The following is a 20,750-nucleotide window of genomic DNA, read 5'->3' as shown; positions in this document are numbered from 1 at the left end:
ACATTTCCTCTTTCCTGAGGAAAAGTTACAGAGAAGAGTTGATGGCAAAGTGGGCCTCAGTCCAATTTTAATCTTTTCGGAGCCCAGAACTTTCAAAAGTACACACAGATGCACCAAAACGGGGCCCAAGACAGGGGGAGTGGCGCTTCTTTAGCGAGTTGATTCGCGATCTCACCTCGAATCGAACTTAGTCATGCTATGAGTTTCGATCGAATTGAACCTTGTCATACTATGAGTTTCGATCGAGTCGACACTAAGTTTTGACTTGCGAATCCATGGGATTTCACGAGTTAGCTCGAAATCTTAACTACGTTGGCTGTCTCTGTCGTTTTACATGCGGTCGGCAAAAAAAAAAAATGTTTCCATATGAGCATGATCAAGTGCTAGAGATGCTAACAATGCTAAACCATTAGAAGATGTCAACTGTTCAACTGTTTATGCTAAACCACAAGTGCAATAAGATGATGAACGGGACTATAAGGTTCGTTTGCTAAGCGATTCATTTCCTAGAGTATCTATCTCTAGTTTGACTATATTGCACTAAATCAATCAACTTCTTGAGAAATAATGGGTCCTGCGAGGTACTTTAAAATCTAGTGAATTATAATTGAGATTTTTTGTCATAGGTGTAGCTTTGAAATATAAAATTTAAACTATTATTTATATATATCAACGCTTGATGTATCACGAATTGTCTTTGATATGAGAAAAAGATTATCCTATTTCGATTTTGTACAATTTTTTCCTAAAAACACATCAGTATTTCTCTCTCTTTTCTTTTTTTTGTCGAATTTCTTACTTTTTCTTGGAATTTTAATTTAAAAAATAATTGGCCGGTCAGAGTGACAGGCCTTGCGTAGCCAGGTGATTAGACCTCTTAATAGTTTTGCATCCGAGAGGTAGAAAGAATTTGAAAATTATACAACTCGGAAGAAATTTTTAGCAATAAATTTTGTTAATCAACTAGTTCTAGCAAATGGGGATGTAGCTCAAATGGTAGAGCGCTCGCTTTGCATGCGAGAGGTACAGGGTTCGATCCCCTGCATCTCCACCGTGAATTCCTATGCAAAGGGAAAGAGTGGATTTAGCTATCTTTTTCTTCTTCTCTCTCTCTCTCTTTTTTTTTCCAATTAGTTAAGATGATTTTTAATTCTCTTTTTGCTGGCAGCCAAAGAAAGAGAACATTCTCGTGCAGAGGTTTTTTTTTTTTTTTGACAAGATTCTCGTGCAGAGGTTGACTGGTAAAAAAAAATGGAGAAGAGATCATGACGTAGAGGGTCTGGTTTAATTTGCTCACCAAGTACGTCATCAGCACCACTTCCTGTATTTTATGTACCTCGCTTCTCACTCCACCTTTCTCTTCGCGTCTCAAAACAAATAAAATCAGAGATTTTTCTTCCAATTTGATGTGCAAAAGTGCTCGCCACACTTGGTGAAATGGCACTTTCTAGAGAATGAACATCCAATGAAGGCTTTTTGGACGGGCGATTAGAGATTCCTCAGGACATCTCTCTCCTTTTTCAGTTCTCAAGAAGGTAACATGCCTGGATTTTTTTGTTCTTTCTTTCTGTTTTTTTGGTGCAGCTGGAAACACAACAAAGATGAACATTCGTTTTTTTTTTCTCGAAATGCATCAATCTCTTTATTTGTGAAGAGCCATCAGAAAAAAAGACGTCACTTTTAAAGTATTATATTGTGGTATATGCCATACCAATTTCCACATTGTCAAATGTGAATGAGGACTAATTTCTTATCCCATTGTACTCGGGTATGAGTTGTCAAAAACATCATTCTTTTCAATTTTCTTAGGCAATTGAATTTTTTAGAAAACAATTATATTAATTTGCTATTATATGCAACCATGAGATTATCAGTGTGGTTAAAGAAGGCACTGAAGTGACAAAATTCAAGGTTGAGGACAATGTGGGTGTTGTTGGTATGCTTGGATCACGCCACTCTTGTGCAACTTGTAGAAATAATCTTGAGAATTGTGGCCCCAAAATGATCATGACTTATAGTGCAAAATACTAGGGGTGTCAATGGTTCAATTCGGTTCGGTTTTTTTGAAAAACCGAACCGAACCGAACCGTTAGAAAAATCTTCCGAACCGAACTGAACCAAATATGAACCGAACCGAAATTTTGGTTCGGTTCGGTTTTTTAATTTTCAGCTTTTGGTCTTCGGTTTTCACATTTGTTTTTTTTATTTTATTTTTTTATTTTCAACTCAAAATAATCTAAATTAGTCTGGAAGTCTTCCTTCGTTTGGAGAAACTCTTGAATCCTGCAGATAGAAAAAAACTTAATGAATAAGGCACTCGTAAGAATTATCTTGCTCACATACAGCTAAAACAGAGTACCTTTCTTCCGGGAACAAAGTCGATTGTGGGACCTCCAGTGACTTCTACTGCAACAACTCCTGCTAGTTGAAACAGGCATATTTCACTCATAATGATCAATACTCGCAATTGATAGACCATTTTTAATAGTAACCACTAGAATTGATCAGCTAAAATATAACATTATTCAACCGCTAAACAACCAAGAAAAATACCAGTTGAACTAGACAGAGGAGATTTCCTATAAGCAACTGAGAACTAAATTCCCAGAGGACTAAAAATAAGATAGATAAAGATTTGCTCCTAAAGCATCTGAAAATAGAGAATTTGTGGGTTATGCCAATTAAGGGCTTCACTACGCGCATGCATATTAGTTTTGAAGATGTTGCATGCTGGAGGGCAAAAAACATCAAAGTTACATGGCAAGAATTCGAAGTCTTTTTCAAACTAAGCTTGTTATATCAACAATGATTTTGTCCGCCTATTTGGGGAGCCAACTATGTAAGACAGAAGAACCAATCCTTTACACAGTCTTTTCACCTGGTATAGATCTGCATGTGTAATCCTCGGACATTTGGACTTCACCTCCTCTGTATCCAACAGAAAAGCAAATGTAAATATAATGACTGAAATTATACCTCAACTCCATTAGTAAAGAACTCTACTCATCAAACCTATGACCTTATCCATGACGGGTTCCTAAACTTGTATAAGTGAATCTATCAGAAACATAACATATCTACAGGTTGACTCATGTAAAACATATGCAACAGTCTTAGGATTTCCTTGGTCGACAATCATGCAGACAAAACAGCCGTGAGTGTAAATCTATCTGGCATAGGCCCACTCACCAGCATATCCAAAAACAAATCAACAGCTTTCTTTGGACTACCCAACTGAATACATCTCGTAATCATCAAAGTCCAAGCAACCACATTCCTCTCGGGCATTTTCTCAAACACCTTACGAGCTGAAACCAAATCAGCACTACCCTTTGCAAACATGTCAATCAATGCACACCCAACACACACATCAGAATCAAGATAGCCGCTATTGATAATAAACCCGAAAGCCGTATCACCAATCGATGCATTCTCTGGGACCGAGCAAGCCCAAGCAACCACCATGAAACAATATTCATTGGGGAAAAACCCATCCTCGAGCATATGAACGAACGCTTCAAACTCCATGTGATCATGGAACTCCAAGAAACCAATCGCTCTTATTGCCCATGTCCCCAAAAACCCTCTCCGCCTCAGCCCGAGAGGAGGAAGCGTAGGCATGCAAGCACGGGATTAAATTAAATGGCGGCGAGCAATGAAGACGGGATTAGAGACTTGCCTGCGCAGGACATGCTCGGGCACGTGGCCACTATAAATACTTCTCAGTCGCCGTCCCTGCCGCCGTCGCCGTCGCAGTCGTCATCGCCGTCGCCGACCAAGATGAGTCACGAGAGGAGAGGAGACGGGAGTCGGGACAGATAAAAACGGTTTGGGATTCTATGGGTTCGTGGCTTGGTTCGGTTTGGTTAACCAATAAAAACCGAACCAATAAAAAAATATTAATTTTTAATGAGAATCGAACCGAATCGAAAAAAAAAAATCAAATTTTTTGATTCGGTTTCGGTTCGGTTTTTGACACCCCTACAAAATACTACGATGGAACCACCACTTATGGTGGATATTTGGTCATCATGGTATCAAACGAGCACCTTGTAATTAAGATCCTTGATAACTTGCCTTTAAGATGGTGGTGCTCCTCTCCTTTGTGATGGAATCATCGTCTACAACCCATTGAAGTACTATGGGCTTGATAAAGCCGAAATCCACTTAGAGATGGTTGGGCTTCGTGGGCTTGGACACATGGCTATACAATTTGCTAAGGCCATGATGAGCCTTAAGGTGACCATATATAAGTTCCTCACCGAGTAAGAAGAAGGAAGATATGAACCATTTGGGAGTTGATGGATTCTTGGTTAGCCATAATACAGAAGAAACGCAAGCATGTTCTGATCACATTAAATTATTGTCTTTGAACATGTATCGTGGTATGGATAACCAAATATAAATTAATGTCACTGTTTTTGTAATTGTAGTCTACGATGGGTATAATGGATGTCATCATTGACACCATCTCAATTATGCATACTCTTTTGCCTTTGATTAGTTTCTTGAAAACTCATGGTAAGCTTGTCATGGCTGGTGCACCAGAGAAACCACTTGAGCTACTTACCTTCCCACTCCTCATGGGTAAGCCTAAGCAAGTGTTTTGAATTTTATAATAGTTCTTGGAGAAAGTTGCCTTCATATTTGGTGTATAAGGTGAAAGTCTAATGTTTTTTAAGTTTAGGTAAAGGGATCATTCAAGTTTCAAGGACAAAAGAAAAAGTGATAAATAAGACTTATAATTAAGGGTCAAAATATTGTGGGAAGAAGTTGCGTTGGAGGGGTTAAGGAGATGAAAGAAATGATTGATTTTGCATCAAAGCACAACAAAATCATGGATATTGAGCTTATTCCTATGTATTATGTGAACACTGCCATGCAACATTTGTTAAAAATAGATTTTAAGTATAGATTTGTCAATGGCATTGTCAATTCATTGAAGTCCTTTTGATGACCATTCCAATGGATTACTATTTGGCTGAGCGTAGATGAAGATTAATTTTCTTTACATGTTTTCCATAGTCATTTGACAACTCAGATGATTTTTCAATTTGATAATTTGCTTTGCCTAAGTGTGGTAATATCACTTACTGTCTCCTTTGGAATGATGATGTGTAGATAGCAAAGCCAATTCCCTTTGTCAACAATCCTTTTGTGACCCTGTATTTGGAAAAATAAAACTAAGCAACTAGGAAGATTGGGTCACACAACAAGAAGTTTCAACATCCAATTTCACATTTGATAGTAAGAGTTAATGGGTCAAAAATGTAATTGAATAAATATTCCACGCTGTCTAAAGAATACGTCATGAAAAATTGAAATTTGAAAATGAAATCCTCACTAACTTTTGTCTCAATATCACTTTGCATCCCCTACTTTTAAAATCAACACTTTGCACCATGGGACTTATAATTAGACTTTAGATTACACCATACATCAATTGATATTATAGCTTATATTATTATCACATTCTTCAAAAATTTCCAATCTATTTACATGTTAGCCTATAAATACATATAAACTTAATACGTTTGTCCATTTCTCAACAATTTATAAAGGAAAACAAATAAAACAAACTTTCTTAGAGCGCTACATAGGATTTTTTTTTTTTTTTAGAGATTATGCAAATTGTAATTAGTTGGTAAGTTTAGAGGAACTATTCAATTCAACTGCTTCAAATCTAAGCCGCCAATTTAAAAAAAAAAAAATCAACCTATTTGTAGACAATCAAAAATTTCAATTTAAATCTAGAGGAATTTAGCTTAAAACAGTTCTTTTTCATTATGCTATCAACACATTAAAATTTATTACCTATACATATATTAATTTTTAATTTTTTTTTCAATATTATCCTAAAGACATAAATTTCAAAAATTTTCAAGAACGCATCTAATATTTTTTTATTGTTTAAAATAGGTCAAATCTATATGTATGTTTCTTGGGGAGGCTTAGAAGAGTGACTTTAACATTTTGTGATAAAATGAAAAATGTTATGAAGTGATGTTGCTAGCTCATATCACCTAGAGGGGATGATTAGGTGAAAATATAAATCTTGATAAATTAATGCGAAATAGAACAAATCAAGGGCTTGCACTGTTACGCCCCAATCCTTTGAGCATGTACCCATTTCTTCTTGGTCGATTAATAGCGACGTCTTAAGACACATTGCCGACCTATTCATTTAATATATGCAAGCGGAAGCATATAAATAATCATAAACAATAAAACAATGGGATAGGAAAGTATGACCAATTTTTCACAAAATACCATTTTATAAACACGCATGTTTATACACAGAAGCCTATAAAAATGAATTGGCTTTCAACAAAAAGGGAATGTCCTAGAACTAGCTAGTCAGACATGCTTGTTGATTCTCCGGGCTTCACCTTATGAACTTCGGGCCTCGAGTTCCCCACCACTTTCAACTAGGGGCCTGAAAATGGTTATACAATAACCAGTGAGACAACGTCTCAGCAAGTTCTACTCCTTAAGCCTCGATTAGGAAGCCAATATGCCCTAGAGGCTGCCTAAGCACAACACGAGTCAGATGACTTACATTGGTCTCAGTTCCATCATGCAAATCAATGTTATTTACAGATGTCTTATATCACATCACTCAATCAATTCATAACATCAGATCAAATCATTGATCAATCGACCTAGTCGATTACATGTTATCTCGACCTTTTCTTGGTCGGCTCATCTCATTTACTCAAATTCAATGCTGAATTACGGCTCAGCGAGCACGACCTACACGGTTGTCTCAAATACTCAACCTCAACGCTGAATTACAGCTCAGCGAGCACGGCCTACTAAAACTTTGGCGGTAATGCTGAATTATGACTTAACGAGCACAATCGATTCTAAATTCGGTGGTAATGCTGAATTATGGCTCAGCGTGCACGACCGATTCCAAGTTGTGCTGAATTACGATTCAGCGAGCACAACCTAGATTATGTGATAACCTACGGTCCAATGGACATAACCGTACTTTAGTGGTTTTCTTGATCTAACCCACAATATCATACGATTATTCACCCACGGCCAACAACATTACATTCATCAAATAAATTTCTCAATCAACACATTATCTTGGCCTATTTTGCTCGGGTTAAGAGTACCCGTAAAAAAAATGATCATGTGTGGGTACACGGTCGGCTTTAGCCAAAATACAATAATTTCGCCTTTTTAAACATCCAACCAGTTTCGTACACGGTTGGCCTTAGCTAAAATACAATAATTTCACATTTTTAAACGTCCAACCAATTTCAATAGCCCATAACATATTTTTGGCACTATAAACCAATGCCCGGAAATTTTCTAATTAATTACCAAAATTAGTTAATTTAGGAATAAAATCCTAAAATCATAATTAATTCAATTCAGCACATTTTAACGCTCAAATAAATAAATGGATCACACCATCATACTCAGCATAAAATTCCGGTCGTCGACTATCCCAACCTAATTTTCGAAAAAAATTAATTAATTAAATAATTACTGAAAATATTAAATAAATACAATAAATCAAATTTAGGCTCGTAATGCCTAATTGGAAGCCGAAACGGACCTGAAAAATTTTCGAGACTCATTCAATAAATAATAACATGAGTCTACTTGCTAATGTCACTAACCATTTACCTAACATATATTGATAATGCACTAATTTAATTGGCATACTCTAATCTATCAATCTAATCATACTTAATTAAATCTAATCAACTTCTAAGCATCATTAGCCTAGTAAGTAGGGATTAGTGAGTAAAAATCACTTGATTAATGAGCAGGTTGGATCAAACCGATGAGAACGTCGTGGGGGACAATTCTTTCCAAAGCGGGCCTAGGTTTCGAGACTCAGAAACACCTCAAAACGGGCCACAAAGGTGGTTGGAAACCCATTGGGTTTTTGTTCTATTCTTGCTGAAACAGAAGGGAAACAAGCTTGGTTAGCACGAGAATTGATTGGGAAAGGGTGAAAAGGCCAAACCGGGCCTTGGCGGAGGTTTATCGGTGGAGGAACGGTGAAGGACAGCTTCGGCTAAGCTTGGCCAGGGGCTAGGACACACGCTGGACGCAGGGATAGGCGAGAGGGAACCGAGGTCAGGCGTGCACAGCGGCGAGGCGACGCAGGGCGAGGATGGCGTTGCGGTGGAGGGCGACGACTCCAGGCGGTTCGGCGGCTTGTTGGCTGGTCTTCCTCGGCCCGCTGGTTGAAAATGGAGGGGAGGAAGGCAAGAGAGGTGGCTGGCTAGCTTGGAGAGGAAGAGAGAGAGATGGAGGGCTTCACATGCATTCCTTTTCCAAGTCTTTGTCCCCTTTGACTCATCCTAGGCCAAGTGTGGTTCCTTAGTTGCCAATGAGCCACCAATGCTCGCTTCTAGAAGTCTGAGATGGTCCAAAGGTCGTGGGTAATGGGGCACACGAATTTGGCTCGGTTTTTCTTCAATTGGACCACGAATCCTCCTCAAATTAATGCGATTTGGTCTCAATAAATTCAATCAACACCTCAATTATCAAATTGATATTTTTCCTCACCAATTGATCCACCTTGCATCCCATTTGCACAATAAAAAACGATCCCGGCCTTTTTTTTTGAATAAAACGGTCATAGGACGACTTTTTCTTAAAAAGTTTCGGGTTGCAGGAAAATCTTTTGAGACTGAGTTGACGTTCCTAGAATTTATTGTAATATGACAGAATCTTCAATTTATGAAGTCAGACTTAAATTCGCAGTTAATTTCACTCAGGCGCGATTTTACCGTGACCTAGGCTACTGGGTAGTTTTTAGAAATTTTTAGTGTAAATGACTCGTGGTCGATTTTTTTCGAGCCACAATTAACTCACTTGACACATTGGTGACTCTCGGTTGTCGTGAAGATCTCGAGAATTCAAATATAGACACAGGGTACCAAAACAATAAGAAAATCAGTCTAGTACTGGCTAACGAGAATTTTCCAATTTAGTGGTATCACTCATGATTAGCCGCACATCTCAATCGAGTCGACTTATCTCTGATCTCAAATTGATTTTATATTGTGTCTTAATGGCTTCTAAAGATGAGCACGGTCGAGAAGTCAATTCATAGTCGAATTCTCAAGTCTATTGCCTTAAAATTCCTTAATGACTTCCCTTGATAGTTTAGTTATTTCAAGAGTGATTAGCTCTGAGAACAGTCTTATAGGCGCGTCAATGAAATGCCCGATTTATTCAATAGAAAAAGAAGTGAAAATTTGGAATGTCACATGCACAAGGTCCAGATTTTGGAACATGGTTTAAAATTTGTTATATTGTAGAATGAACTTTAAGAATAACTTGCAAGTGTACACTAGACTTTAACAAAAGTAATGAGAGAGTGAGGATTAAAGAAATTGCACACAAGAATCTATAGTGGTTTAGTTTAGATTAAGCTTACGTCTACTCTTCTATGCTAACAATCTACTAGCCGGATTCCACTATATGATTAAGAATATATTACAAATTTGAGTATAAACACTCAGTAGTAGATCATACTATCATAAGTAGCTCCGACATGCAACACACGACATGTAACACGACGCGACACGACACGCGGCGCATTGTTTTTAAAAAAATAGAGAATTTCGACACGTTGAGATAAGTTATATATTAAATGAATATTTTTATATATACATAATAAATTATGATTTTATGATTATTTCAATAAATTAATTTGATTCAAATTCATAAATAAATAAATAAATAAATAATAAAATTCTAGAATGAATTTACACTAAATTATTAATATCATTCTTTGTTTCAATTTAATAAATTCAACTCCATTCTAATAATCCATAAAATTTGGAGAAGGAAAACAAGTAATTCATATATTGGATTCACGTGTTAGACATATCAGAAAAAAAGAAAAAAAAACCAGGGGTGTGAATTTTGTATTATGGGAAGTGAGAGTCAAAAGAAAGAGAATAATAAGTTTTGTTTCTTTTGCTATTTATTATTTTTAATATATATATATATATATATATATTTGATTCCTCATTTATTGAAAATTAATAAAATTGATATCACGTATCAAAATTGAAAACTCATATGTTGGAATTCCGACTTGAGTATTAGAAAGTGTCAAGAAAGTTGACCAGGTGTCGAATTTTTCGACACGTGCTAATTGAGTGTCGGAGAGTGTCTAAGAGTATCGAACACATGTCGAAGTGTTCAACACAACACAAAAGCTTTCAGAGAGTGTCGGTGCTTCCTAGACACTATTTCACTAAGTTACTCTTTTGATATTTCTCACGATCACAAATGTTTAAATATTTTAAAGACAAGCTTATGATCAAATTTTTCTTAGAATTTGAAATTATAGATTCTAGGCTTCATCTCCTACTTGTTCCTCAGTCCCTTGGTCTTCTTATATATTCTTCCACTTCCAACCTAGCCGTTGGATGGTCTACAGAGAATTGTCTTCCAATTTACTCATTGAACATATTTGTATCGAGAAGATTTGGTAGCTGTTGAGTGACAAAGATAGAATCTCCTCTTGATTCCAATAATCTATATAATCAAAGTTTTGGTTTTCATAAGTAGATTTTTCCCGTTTAGAAGGAACTTATCTTCAAAATTGATTTGCCAGTTAATTAGATTAAGTCAATCAATTATATTTTGATATAAAATCCAAATTAGATCACTAGCCATTATACGTTCTTGGCCTATGCTACATTCTGTCAAGTTATCTCCTTTTGAACTTGTCTCGTTTTGAACTTGCCACTTTCTTAAATTGTTTCGTCTATACACAAAGTCTGGATATATTCAGCCTTAGAGTCCAGACTTTATCATAACATAGTTCAGCTTTAACATAGAGTCTATCTTCTGGTTTTTTCAAATATAGTACTTGATTATATCTTTTACACGTTCTATCATCTGCATAGCGGCTTGTGTGTTTTTTACTTAGTTACTCAATTGTTAAATGTTAGTAGCTTCCAATTCATTTTGTTATTTTCAAAACATCGTAAGGGATTTTTCTTAACATGAAGTATAGAATAATGTGAACTACTGTCAAGTGTAATTTTACGTCTCATTACAAAACTTAAGATGCGAAGTGTTGATTTTAAAAGACTATAATCAAAGAGATATAAAGGCAAACTGTAATGGAAATTTTTTAAATTTCCATAGAATATTTTTTTATAGAGTTTTGTCAATCTTTCATTACGTATAATTACAACGGTTTAATTGAGTACTTCTGATCGCTAATTTTTATCAAATGTGAAAGCGAACCTTCAAAACTTCTTTATATATAATAAACTCCTATATATATATATATATATTAAAGAAAAAGTAGTTGAAATGGATGTCGACTTCTGAGTGATGAATTTCTTACTCCAGACGTAAAGGGAGCTCGTGTCATTAAGAGAATTGCCTACGCAAGACGAAAGCAACCTAAATTACAGTTGCGATCTATACAAAGCACTAATATTTATTTCGGAGGTGATAATGAAATGATAACATCACTAGAGCATAGGCAAATCACGCCAAAACTGTTACAAGTCGGCAAATGATCTTAGCCATATAAACTCTTAAAAGAAAAGATAAGAGATGCCGATATTTATTCTTGCTCCGGAGAGTACCAAACCATTTGAAAACCTCAAGAAGACTTCAATGAATTGGCGATGTCGATGACAAATCGATACTTAACATCCGCTTTTGACAGACGCTCCATGGCAGTATTCACATAATCCATAGGAATAAGCTCAATATCCGCAACTATGTCGTGCTTCGCTGCGAAATCAATCATCTCTTGCGTTTCCTTTATCCCTCCAATAAGACTTCCTCCCACAATCTTTCTTCCTGTCATTGTAGTCTAAATTGTTACTTCTTCTTTTTTCATATGTAAAACTCAAAAATTATTATTTTACTAAAACTAAAAAGCAGTAAAATTTTATCTTAAACACCAAATATGAAGGTAGTTTCCTTAAGAAATTCAAAAGACTTGCTTAGACTTACCCATGAGGAGGGGCGCAGAAAGTAACTCAAGCGGCTTCTCTGGTGCACCAACCAAGACAAGCTTTCCATGAGATTTCAAGAGACCGATCAAAGGCAAGAGAGCATGCACAGCTGAAACTGTGTCAATAATGCCATCCATTGTACCCATTGCCAACTGCACTTAATAAAAGATAGTAACATAAATTCATATTCCGTTATCCTTATCCCTATAAATGATTAAAAAATAATAATCTTTTGTGACTACAACGTACTTGCATCTCTTCTGTGTTGCGGCTAATCAAGAAGCCATCGGCTCCCAAACGGTCCATGGCTTCCTTCTTCTTGTTAGGCGAAGTACTGATAACGGTCACCTTGAGGCCCATGGCCTTGGCAAACTTTACGGCCATGTGCCCTAGCCCACCCAGCCCAACCACTCCTAAGTGCATTCCAGCCTTATCAAGGCCGTAGTACTTCAATGGACTATAAACAGTGATCCCCGCACAAAGGAGAGGAGCAGTACCGTCAAGAGGCAAGTTATCGGGGATTTTAATTACAAAGTGCTCATCAGATACCATGTTGTCCGAGTAGCCACCATAGGTGATGGTTCCATCATAGAACTCTGAACCATAGGAAAAGATCATTTTGGGGCAATAGTTCTCAAGATCTTCTTTACAATTTGCACAGGATCGACATGATCCAACCAAACACCCAACACCCACCTTGTCCCCAACTTTGAATTTTGTCACTTTGGTGCCTACTTCAGTGACCACACCAACAATCTCATGTCTGCATGCAATGGCCAATTGGTATAATTATTTTTCTCAAAATTTTCGTTTACTTATCTAAGAAAATTGAGAAAGGTAATGTTTTTGAGAACGTACCCAGGAACCACGGGATAAGAAGTTGTTCCCCATTCATTTTTAACGTTGTGGAGATCCGAATGGCAAATACCACAATACAATACCTTAAAAGTCACATCTTTTTCTCCAGTGACCCTATAATAAATGAAAAACAATGAATTCCAGAACAAAGATTTTCACCTTTGTTGCATTTTTACTGCGCCAAAAAAGGGAAAAAAAAAACAAAGAAAAGGAAAACCAAGATATGTTACCTTCTTGAGAACTTGAAGGGAGAGAGATGTCCTGAACAATCTCTGGCTGCCCATCCAAAAGCCTTCACCGGATGTTCATTCTCTGCTGACATTGCCATTTCACCAGGTTCAACGAGCACTACTTCAAACTAGACCCGTTAAATGGGTGGGTCGGGTCGGGTTTGGGTCGGGTCATAAATGGTCCGACCCAAATCGACCCATTTAACCCGTTTATGACCCGTTTATTGCAATGCAAAAAATTTGACCCATACCCGACCCGACCCATACCCAACCCATACCCGACCCATTTAACTAAACTTAATTTATTATATATATATATATAAATGGTATTGCTAAAATAGTTTTATACAACACAAATTTAATGGACAATTTTTATAATTTTTAAAATAATTATTTTAAAAAATCAAATTTTAATTATTTTTTTATTTTTTAAAAATAAAATTTTATTTTTTTATTTTTTAAATATATATATTTTTTCTTTTTCTTCTTCTTCTTCTTTGGCGGCCGCTGGCCACGACAACGGCCGGCAATTGGCCATAAGCGATCCTCGACGAGCTCGACGAGCTCTAGAGGATATATATATATATATATATATTTTCTGCAATATGATCGAGCAAATTATGTAAGTATTCTCATAAGGGTTCCAACATACGTTAAAAGAACAGCTAAGTTGCTTTCTTTCTACTTTACAAGCATTTGTTCATTTTACTATGAGGCCAAAATAAACCAATGGAAAAAAGAGAAACCAATCTATCCTTCTCTAGTATCATTCTTCCAATTGGCCAAGTGACTGATTTTTCTAAGGAAATTTTTTTTTATAGATGGAATGTGTCTCAATGGATGTAAGAATTTAAGGAATATTAGTGCAGTACTTTGATAGTTGAGCAAGTGTCTATAGATCTTCATGAGCCCCTTTTGCTGAGAGCATTGAACAAATAACTTTGATGCAACATTCTCTACAGGTGCCACCTTTATGCCTAGACTAATTTTAAGAGGTCACAAGTATTGAAATTTGCCACTGACCCACACTCCGTCAAGCGGAAAGGAATCCCAAAATGATCTCATAATTGAATAACTCCTATTCATTGCCAATCTCTCATCATTGATACAAATATCCGCACACAGCAGAAGCAAAATATACATCAAACAAAACAAACGCATGGTAGTCTCGAGACTAAAAGATTTCAATCTAACTTAAAACAGGGGTACATCATATGCTGATTATTTATGAAAACTCATATGTACTCAGAACTCCATGAAGCCTTTGCTGCATCATCTTCATCAAGCTGGCTGTGAAATCGAGTTCCCCCTATCTTCCTAGAATGGACTTGATCCACCAAACGCCTTTGGTGTCCTTGGGTTCTTCTTCTTCCGGTGGACTGTCGCTATGTGGAGTCTTGTGGAACTTGCTCACGTCATACCCTTCTTCTTCAGCCTTGAACCAGCTGATTGTAAATTTCTTTGTCCATACGGCTGTCTGCTCAGTATCTGCAAAACAGAAAAGCCCACCAATCAGCCAATGAAAATGCAAAAAGAAAGAAACAAGAATCAGAGCCCACCTCAATATTTGGGCGAACAACACAAACAAGCTCCCCACAAACTCGTAATGCTTCTGCTGTGACTTTGTAATATCTCTTGCAAATAGTAGATAAAACAGGGGAGGAAATTATATACACAGCAAAGGTAGGAATTATACTGTCGAACAAAAGATAACAGAAAACCGTCGAACAGTTACAAACTTTCCAATATAGAACCTAATTCACCAGCCCGAAACGGAATGACCCAATAAACAAATCAATCCGGAAGGCAAGAACAGAGGAACCAAACCGGATCACCGAAAAGACCCTGCGCACTAACTCAAGCAATAGCAAACTGCAAAATGCTGGAACAAAACAACAGCTAGTGCACGGAGCTCCCACTCTGCGCGGGATGATGGGACAGGTCTGACCACTTTGGTTATAATGTACACAGATTTTTGCAAGAAAACTATTTCTGCGACTCAAACCAGAGGTCACACAGCAACAACTTTTACCTGAAATGCTAGTCCTAAATGTAACCAAATGCGTCGCTGCAGCTTAAAAAGCAATGCAGACACTTTCATAACAAGACCAGGGAATCAAGTAATAATTTTTCTATTTCACGTAGGTCCTTTTGACAAAATACATGCGCACAATTTCAAGAACACTGTTCTTATTGTAGAGATCACAAGAACAAACAGACGAAACAACATGAATGAATCACTTTGGTCCTAGCTACCATCCACCTAGCAACAGTCACGAGTTCCATGATTCAATTTCTTGGCTTTCAAATGAAGAACACGTATCTACGGAGCCCGTGATTGAGGTTAAGCTGCATTGTATTGGTAATGAAAGACCCGTCGTTTCACCCGAAGAATATGAACCTTTGGAGCCCCCAATCGAGGTTAACCAATCAAAAAACCAATCGGAATGACCCACATCGCAACTCAATCCAATAGAAAAACCCAGCAAGCCCCATGCCCCAATCAGCTTGCCACCAAAGAAGAGGCCAAACCCAGAAACGAGACAAGCGAGAAGGGCGTGCCCGTGACACGATTACTTACCCGGCTGTTACGAAAATGGCTTAGGTTTGCGGCTGAACTGCGCCGGACGAGAGCGACGGAGATCTAAAAAAGACCGCAGATTCGCCCAATCAAAGCGCAATCGCTTTCCGCGGACGGCGAAGACGGCGACGACGACGGCGGCTGCGGCGACTGACAGCGGAAGGAGAAGGAATGCTCGGAAAAAGACAGGAATTCACCGGCGAGCTCTCGGCCTCTGAGTCCCGACTTGCAGTACGTCGTACGATGGAGGGAAAGCGAGAAAACGAAGACGTCGAAGAGGGAGAGTAAATGGGTTCGCTTTAGTGGGTTGATAAGTGGGTCATAAATGGGTCTGAGAGCAGACCCATTTAAAACCCATTTGTTTCAGCTTTTTTACTTTTAAAACCCATTATGGGTGCAAGCTTGACCCATTAACGACCCATTTAGCTATAAATGGGTCTATAAATGGGTCAATGACCCATTTTGACACCCATACTTCAAACTAACGAAAGAGTTTCGTAATTTGTGTGTTTTGAGATATGGAGAGACTGGTGATACGAGGAGGCTGAGAAGCGAGGTATATATGGGGCTTGAGAGGCTTGAGAAAGTGGAGGTGATGACGTACGTAGTGAGCAAACTCGGGGTACATCGTGCGTCAACATATCTTCCCATTGTTTTGGCCAGTCAACCTTCGAGAAGAAGTTTCTCCCTTTTCGTACCTGCTCCTGCTGGTCTAGCAGCCACAAGTTCGTCTACGGCATCCCCTTGAAAAAAGATAACGCAGAAACAATATGCATCCTCTAAAAAATTTTAATTTGGAGAGGCAAAAAAATATAACACGTCCTCTTTAACTGGTGGTGCAGAGATGATATAGCCTATTAGAATACATATGAGGAAACCATGGTAGCACTTTCATTACATATTATTAAAGAGGCGTATATGTTATGCTGAGAAAATGTCAAACAATATTAGCAGAGGAACATAAATTGTGATTTGTCAAATTAATATAATGGAAGATTCATTTGGATTTAGAATTGGTGAGAGATTTATGTGATTATATAAATATTGTGAGGGCATTTTTATATACTTCATGCATTATAGTTGAGAATTTGTTACAAGTGCGATTCGGGAATGTCAATTTTCAACTATCATACATGTTTGTGTTTTATGTATTATAAATTGTGTTTAATTTTGATTAATTGTCGTTATTATTGGAAAAGAAAAATCCATCATACGTCGATTTTGTTTAATTTTTGTCCCAAGAAACACCGTTACTGATTTTCTTGAACTCTGGAATTTTTGGCTTTTTCCTGGACTTTTTAATTTCAGGAATTTTAATTTTTAAGATTAATTAAAAATAAAAAGAAAATTTGCCCTAGTCTAACGTGCCTGGTCCCCCACGTGGAGTTGGCATGTCCTGTCAAGGGTGACAAGTCGTGTGTCGCGCGAACGTTCCTCGGAATATTGGGTGGTTGGACATCAACATTTTTAGGGACTTGGTCTAAAGAAACGATTTGGAAATTACTAAGTCTACGAAGAGACTATCAACAAATCATCCTAAGTGAATCTTAAATAATAATAAAAAATTAATACTTGCAGGTAAAGTGGGTTCCGTTTTTTGCCAATTCCAATTAAATAATATCAGAGGATGCATAAGTCGCAGCGAAAGCGAGTGGGCGATAAGTCAGTGATTTTAGACCCAAACTAGGTGAGCTAACCATGAGCAGGTTGAAATTAGGGTAATACCTAGTGGAGGACTGAACCAGTTTTCGTTGTTGGATGACTTGTGGTTAGGAGTGATGTTTCTTTCTTCTTTCTTTTTTTTCTTTTTTTTTTATTTCTTTATTTTATCTTATAGACGATGTTTTGGCTGCTAGCCACGCAGATCCAAGTATATCTTGCGAAGGTTGGAACTGGTCAAAAAAAGGGGAGCGATGATGACGCACCATATCTGGTTCAATTTGGCCGCTAGGGACTTCGTCACCGCCCCTTCCTGCATCTTCTCAACCCCTATACCACTCTCATACTCTTCGTATCTCAAAAAGCACACAAATTACAAAATTCTCTTCAAGTTTAATGGCAATGTCGCCAAAGAACGAACACCCAGTGAAGGCTTTTGGAAGGGTGGCCAGAGTGTTAGCTGGTTCACTCCTATATGGATGAAGCTCAATGAGTTGCAAGCCCAAAAATAGCTTGGACTCATATGATAAGTCATATAGAGAAATATGATTTATCATTATTTTTAAAAGTGGTAGCTGCAAAAAGATGTAGTAACAAGAGAAAAAGAGAAAATAAAAAAAAAAACTGGAGTTTTGGCAAAGTCTAATTTACATCAAGCTGGCATTGGAGGTTGATCCGTAGTCCGATTGAGCTGAAATTTTGTCAGTATGTTCGTAGCGCAATCTTCTCGAATCTGAACGGTTTGATTTTTGTTTGAAACTCCATATATCAGGTTTTTTGTGGATTGATCAAACCTGCATTTTTGGTCAGATTTATCTTTGATCTCTTGTGAAATTCATGTGTATTGCCAAGAATTATGTTCTTGAGATCTTTGCTACTATGTACCTCTAGTATTTGCTAGATAAGAACATTGTTCACCCAATTTTGTTGATGGTGAATATTTTCGGGTGGACTCCGGTCCTGTGATTTTTGATCTCCTCACATCGAGGAGGTCTTCCACATAAAAAAAATTCGTCTTATGTTTGCGTGCTTGGTATTTATTTTACTCTACCATATCGATTCCTATTAGATTTACACAAGAGATGAGATTATTTTATTCTACTGCGTTACTTTGATATTGTTCAAATTGTTACTGTTCTCCCATCAGAGTGGTATAAGAGCTTTAGGTTATTGCTTGATTTTTTTTCCTTGTGTTAGATAATGAAAATGAATATGAGTAGAATGATTACATTGAATGGTTCGAATTATCATATTTGGAAAGGGAAGATAGAAGACCTTTTATATATGAAAAAAATTTATTTGCCCATATTTGTTGAGGAGAAACCAGAAAATAAAACTGATGCTGAATGGTTTATATTTCATCGTCAAGTGTGTTGTTATATTAGGCAGTGAGTGTATAATAATATTTTGAACCATATTACTGAGGAAACACATGCATGTAGTTTATGGGATAAGCTCTATACTTATATGCTCAAAAGACTGAGAATAATAAGTTATTTTTGATAAAATAGATGATAACTCTGAGATATTAAGATGGTACTCGTTTGACTGATCACTTAAATTCTTTTCAAAGAATTATAAATCAGTTGGTTGCGATGGAAATCAAGTTTGATAATGAGATACAAGCACTATGATTGCTTGGTACTTTGCCGGACTCATGAGAGACGTTCCGAACATCTTTATCTAATTTTTCCCTGATGGTATGATTATCTTGGATTTGGTTAAGAATAGTATTTTGAATGAAGAGATAAGAATGAAGACACAAAGATTGTCCGCTTCACATTTTGATGCCTTAGTTGTTGAGAAAAGGGGAAGAAGTGAATCTCGAGATCCGAGAAATAGAGATAAAAGCAGAGGTGAGTATAATAAATTTGCTAATGTTGAGTGTCATTATTATCATCAGAAGGGACATATTCAGAGGTTTTGTTGCCAGTTCAAAAGGGAGAAACAAAAGGAGAAAGGTAAAGAGAAGAAAAGTGATAACGATAGTGATGACAATTGTGTTGCTGCACTTAAAGAAGATTTTCTCATTATTTTTTATGGTGATGTGGTGAATTTTATATCTCATGAGACAAGTTGGGTAATTGATAGTGGTGCATCTATTCATTTTACGTCTCGTAGGGATTTTTTTACATCATATAGGTCAAGTGACTTCGGATCTGTGAAGATGGGAAACAATGGGCTAGCTCAAGCTGTAGGCATCGGTGATGTGTGCCTAGAAACAAGCAATGGCACAAGGTTAATATTGAATAATGTTAAACATATACCTGATATCCACTTGAATTTGATTTCTCCAAACAAGTTGGATAATGAGGGGTATTGCAGTACATTCAGTAATGGTCAATGGACGCTCACCAAAGGTTCTCTTGTTGTGGCTAAAGGTGAAAAATATTATTCGTTGTACATTATGCAGACAAAGTTGTCCATAGATAAAATTAATGCAGTAGATAACGAAGATGCAGCTAAGTTATGGCACAAGAAGCTCAGTTGCATCAGTGAGAAGGGTTTGTCAATATTAGTTAAGAAGAAACTCATTTCAGGATTGAAAAGTTTGACGCTAAAGAAGTGTTCTCACTGTTTAGCAGGAAAACAGAACATGATTACATTTAAAAGCTCCTCTCCTTCAAGAAAGTCAGGTATATTGGATTTAGTGCATTCTAATGTTTGCGGTCCTATGAAAACAAAATCACTTGGTGGCTCTCTTTATTTTGTTACATTCATAGATGATTTTTCAAGGAAAATTTAGATTGATATCTCGAAAACTAAAGATCAAGTATTAGATGTTTTTAAGCAATTTCAAGCTTCAGTTGAGAGATAGATTGGAAAGAAATTGAAATGCATCAGAATTGATAACGAGGGAGAGTATATTGAACATTTTGATGAATATTGCAAACAACAAGGTATTTGACATCAAAAGACACCTCCCAAGATGCTTCAATTAAATTGTTTAGCTGAGAGAATGAATAGAACATTGGTTGAAATGATAAGATGCTTACTTTCACAGTCAAAGCTACTTAAATCCTTTTAGGGTGAGGCTTTAAGTACAATTGTGCATGTATTAAATCTTACTCCATGTGTTCCTTTATAGTTTGATGTTCCTAATAGAGTTTGGACAAGTAAAGATGTTTTTTATGATTATTTGTGGGTCTTTGGGTGCAAAGCATTTGTGTATATTTCCAAAGGTGAGAGGTCTAAACTTGATGTGAAAACACAACAGTGCATATTTATTGGTTATGGACAAGATATGCTTGGCTACAAATTTTATGATCCGGTTGAAAAGAAAATTGTAAGAAGCAGAAACATTGTGTTTATGGAAGATCAAACAATAGAAAATATTGAGAAGGCAAAGATGATTTCAGTACCACATGTTAGTGATAATTTGGTTAATTTGAAACAAATTTTTCTTACAAATATTCCTACACAGGTTGATAAAGAGTAGCAAGAAGT

General features: G+C 36.9%; 2 protein-coding genes and 1 non-coding gene across 3 annotated transcripts in view; 2 read left to right on the top strand and 1 right to left on the bottom strand.

Moving 5' to 3' along the window:
* Nucleotides 1-567: 567 nt before the first annotated feature.
* Nucleotides 568-20,750, top strand: part of LOC104414101 — a 32,300-nt gene continuing 12,117 nt past the window's right edge. Inside the window, 2 exon segments of the mRNA XM_039299877.1 lie at nucleotides 568-581; nucleotides 1,655-1,768. Coding sequence (XP_039155811.1) covers nucleotides 568-581; nucleotides 1,655-1,768 — 128 coding nt within the window.
* Nucleotides 979-1,051, top strand: TRNAA-UGC. Its single transcript has one exon. It is a non-coding gene; the product is annotated as a tRNA-Ala (tRNA).
* LOC104414103 (probable mannitol dehydrogenase) lies at nucleotides 11,429-16,179 on the bottom strand. Its single transcript, XM_039300948.1, has 6 exons — nucleotides 16,126-16,179; nucleotides 13,064-13,191; nucleotides 12,834-12,947; nucleotides 12,225-12,738; nucleotides 11,974-12,127; nucleotides 11,429-11,817 (listed from the first exon to the last, which is right to left on the bottom strand). The coding sequence occupies exons 2-6, from the start codon at nucleotides 13,159-13,161 to the stop codon at nucleotides 11,615-11,617; spliced, it is 1,083 nt and encodes a 360-aa protein (XP_039156882.1). The 5' UTR covers nucleotides 13,162-13,191; nucleotides 16,126-16,179; the 3' UTR covers nucleotides 11,429-11,614.

The sequence above is a fragment of the Eucalyptus grandis genome, chromosome 8 (genome assembly GCF_016545825.1).
Source record: "Eucalyptus grandis isolate ANBG69807.140 chromosome 8, ASM1654582v1, whole genome shotgun sequence".
Taxonomy (NCBI): domain Eukaryota; kingdom Viridiplantae; phylum Streptophyta; class Magnoliopsida; order Myrtales; family Myrtaceae; genus Eucalyptus; species Eucalyptus grandis.
The sequence above is the reverse complement of the archived record's forward strand: the minus strand, read 5'-3'. Positions and strand labels throughout refer to the sequence as shown.

What these genes read in the sequence shown, in the direction of transcription:
- LOC104414103 (XM_039300948.1), bottom strand. Translation starts at nt 13,161, where the DNA reads ATGGCAATGTCAGCAGAGAATGAACATCCGGTGAAGGCTTTTGGATGG. An exon ending in CCCTTCAAGTTCTCAAGAAG is followed by an intron (nt 12,948 to 13,063) that starts GTAACATATCTT and finishes CATTTATTATAG; the next exon opens with GGTCACTGGAGAAAAAGATG. An exon ending in TCTTATCCCGTGGTTCCTGG is followed by an intron (nt 12,739 to 12,833) that starts GTACGTTCTCAA and finishes CATTGCATGCAG; the next exon opens with ACATGAGATTGTTGGTGTGG.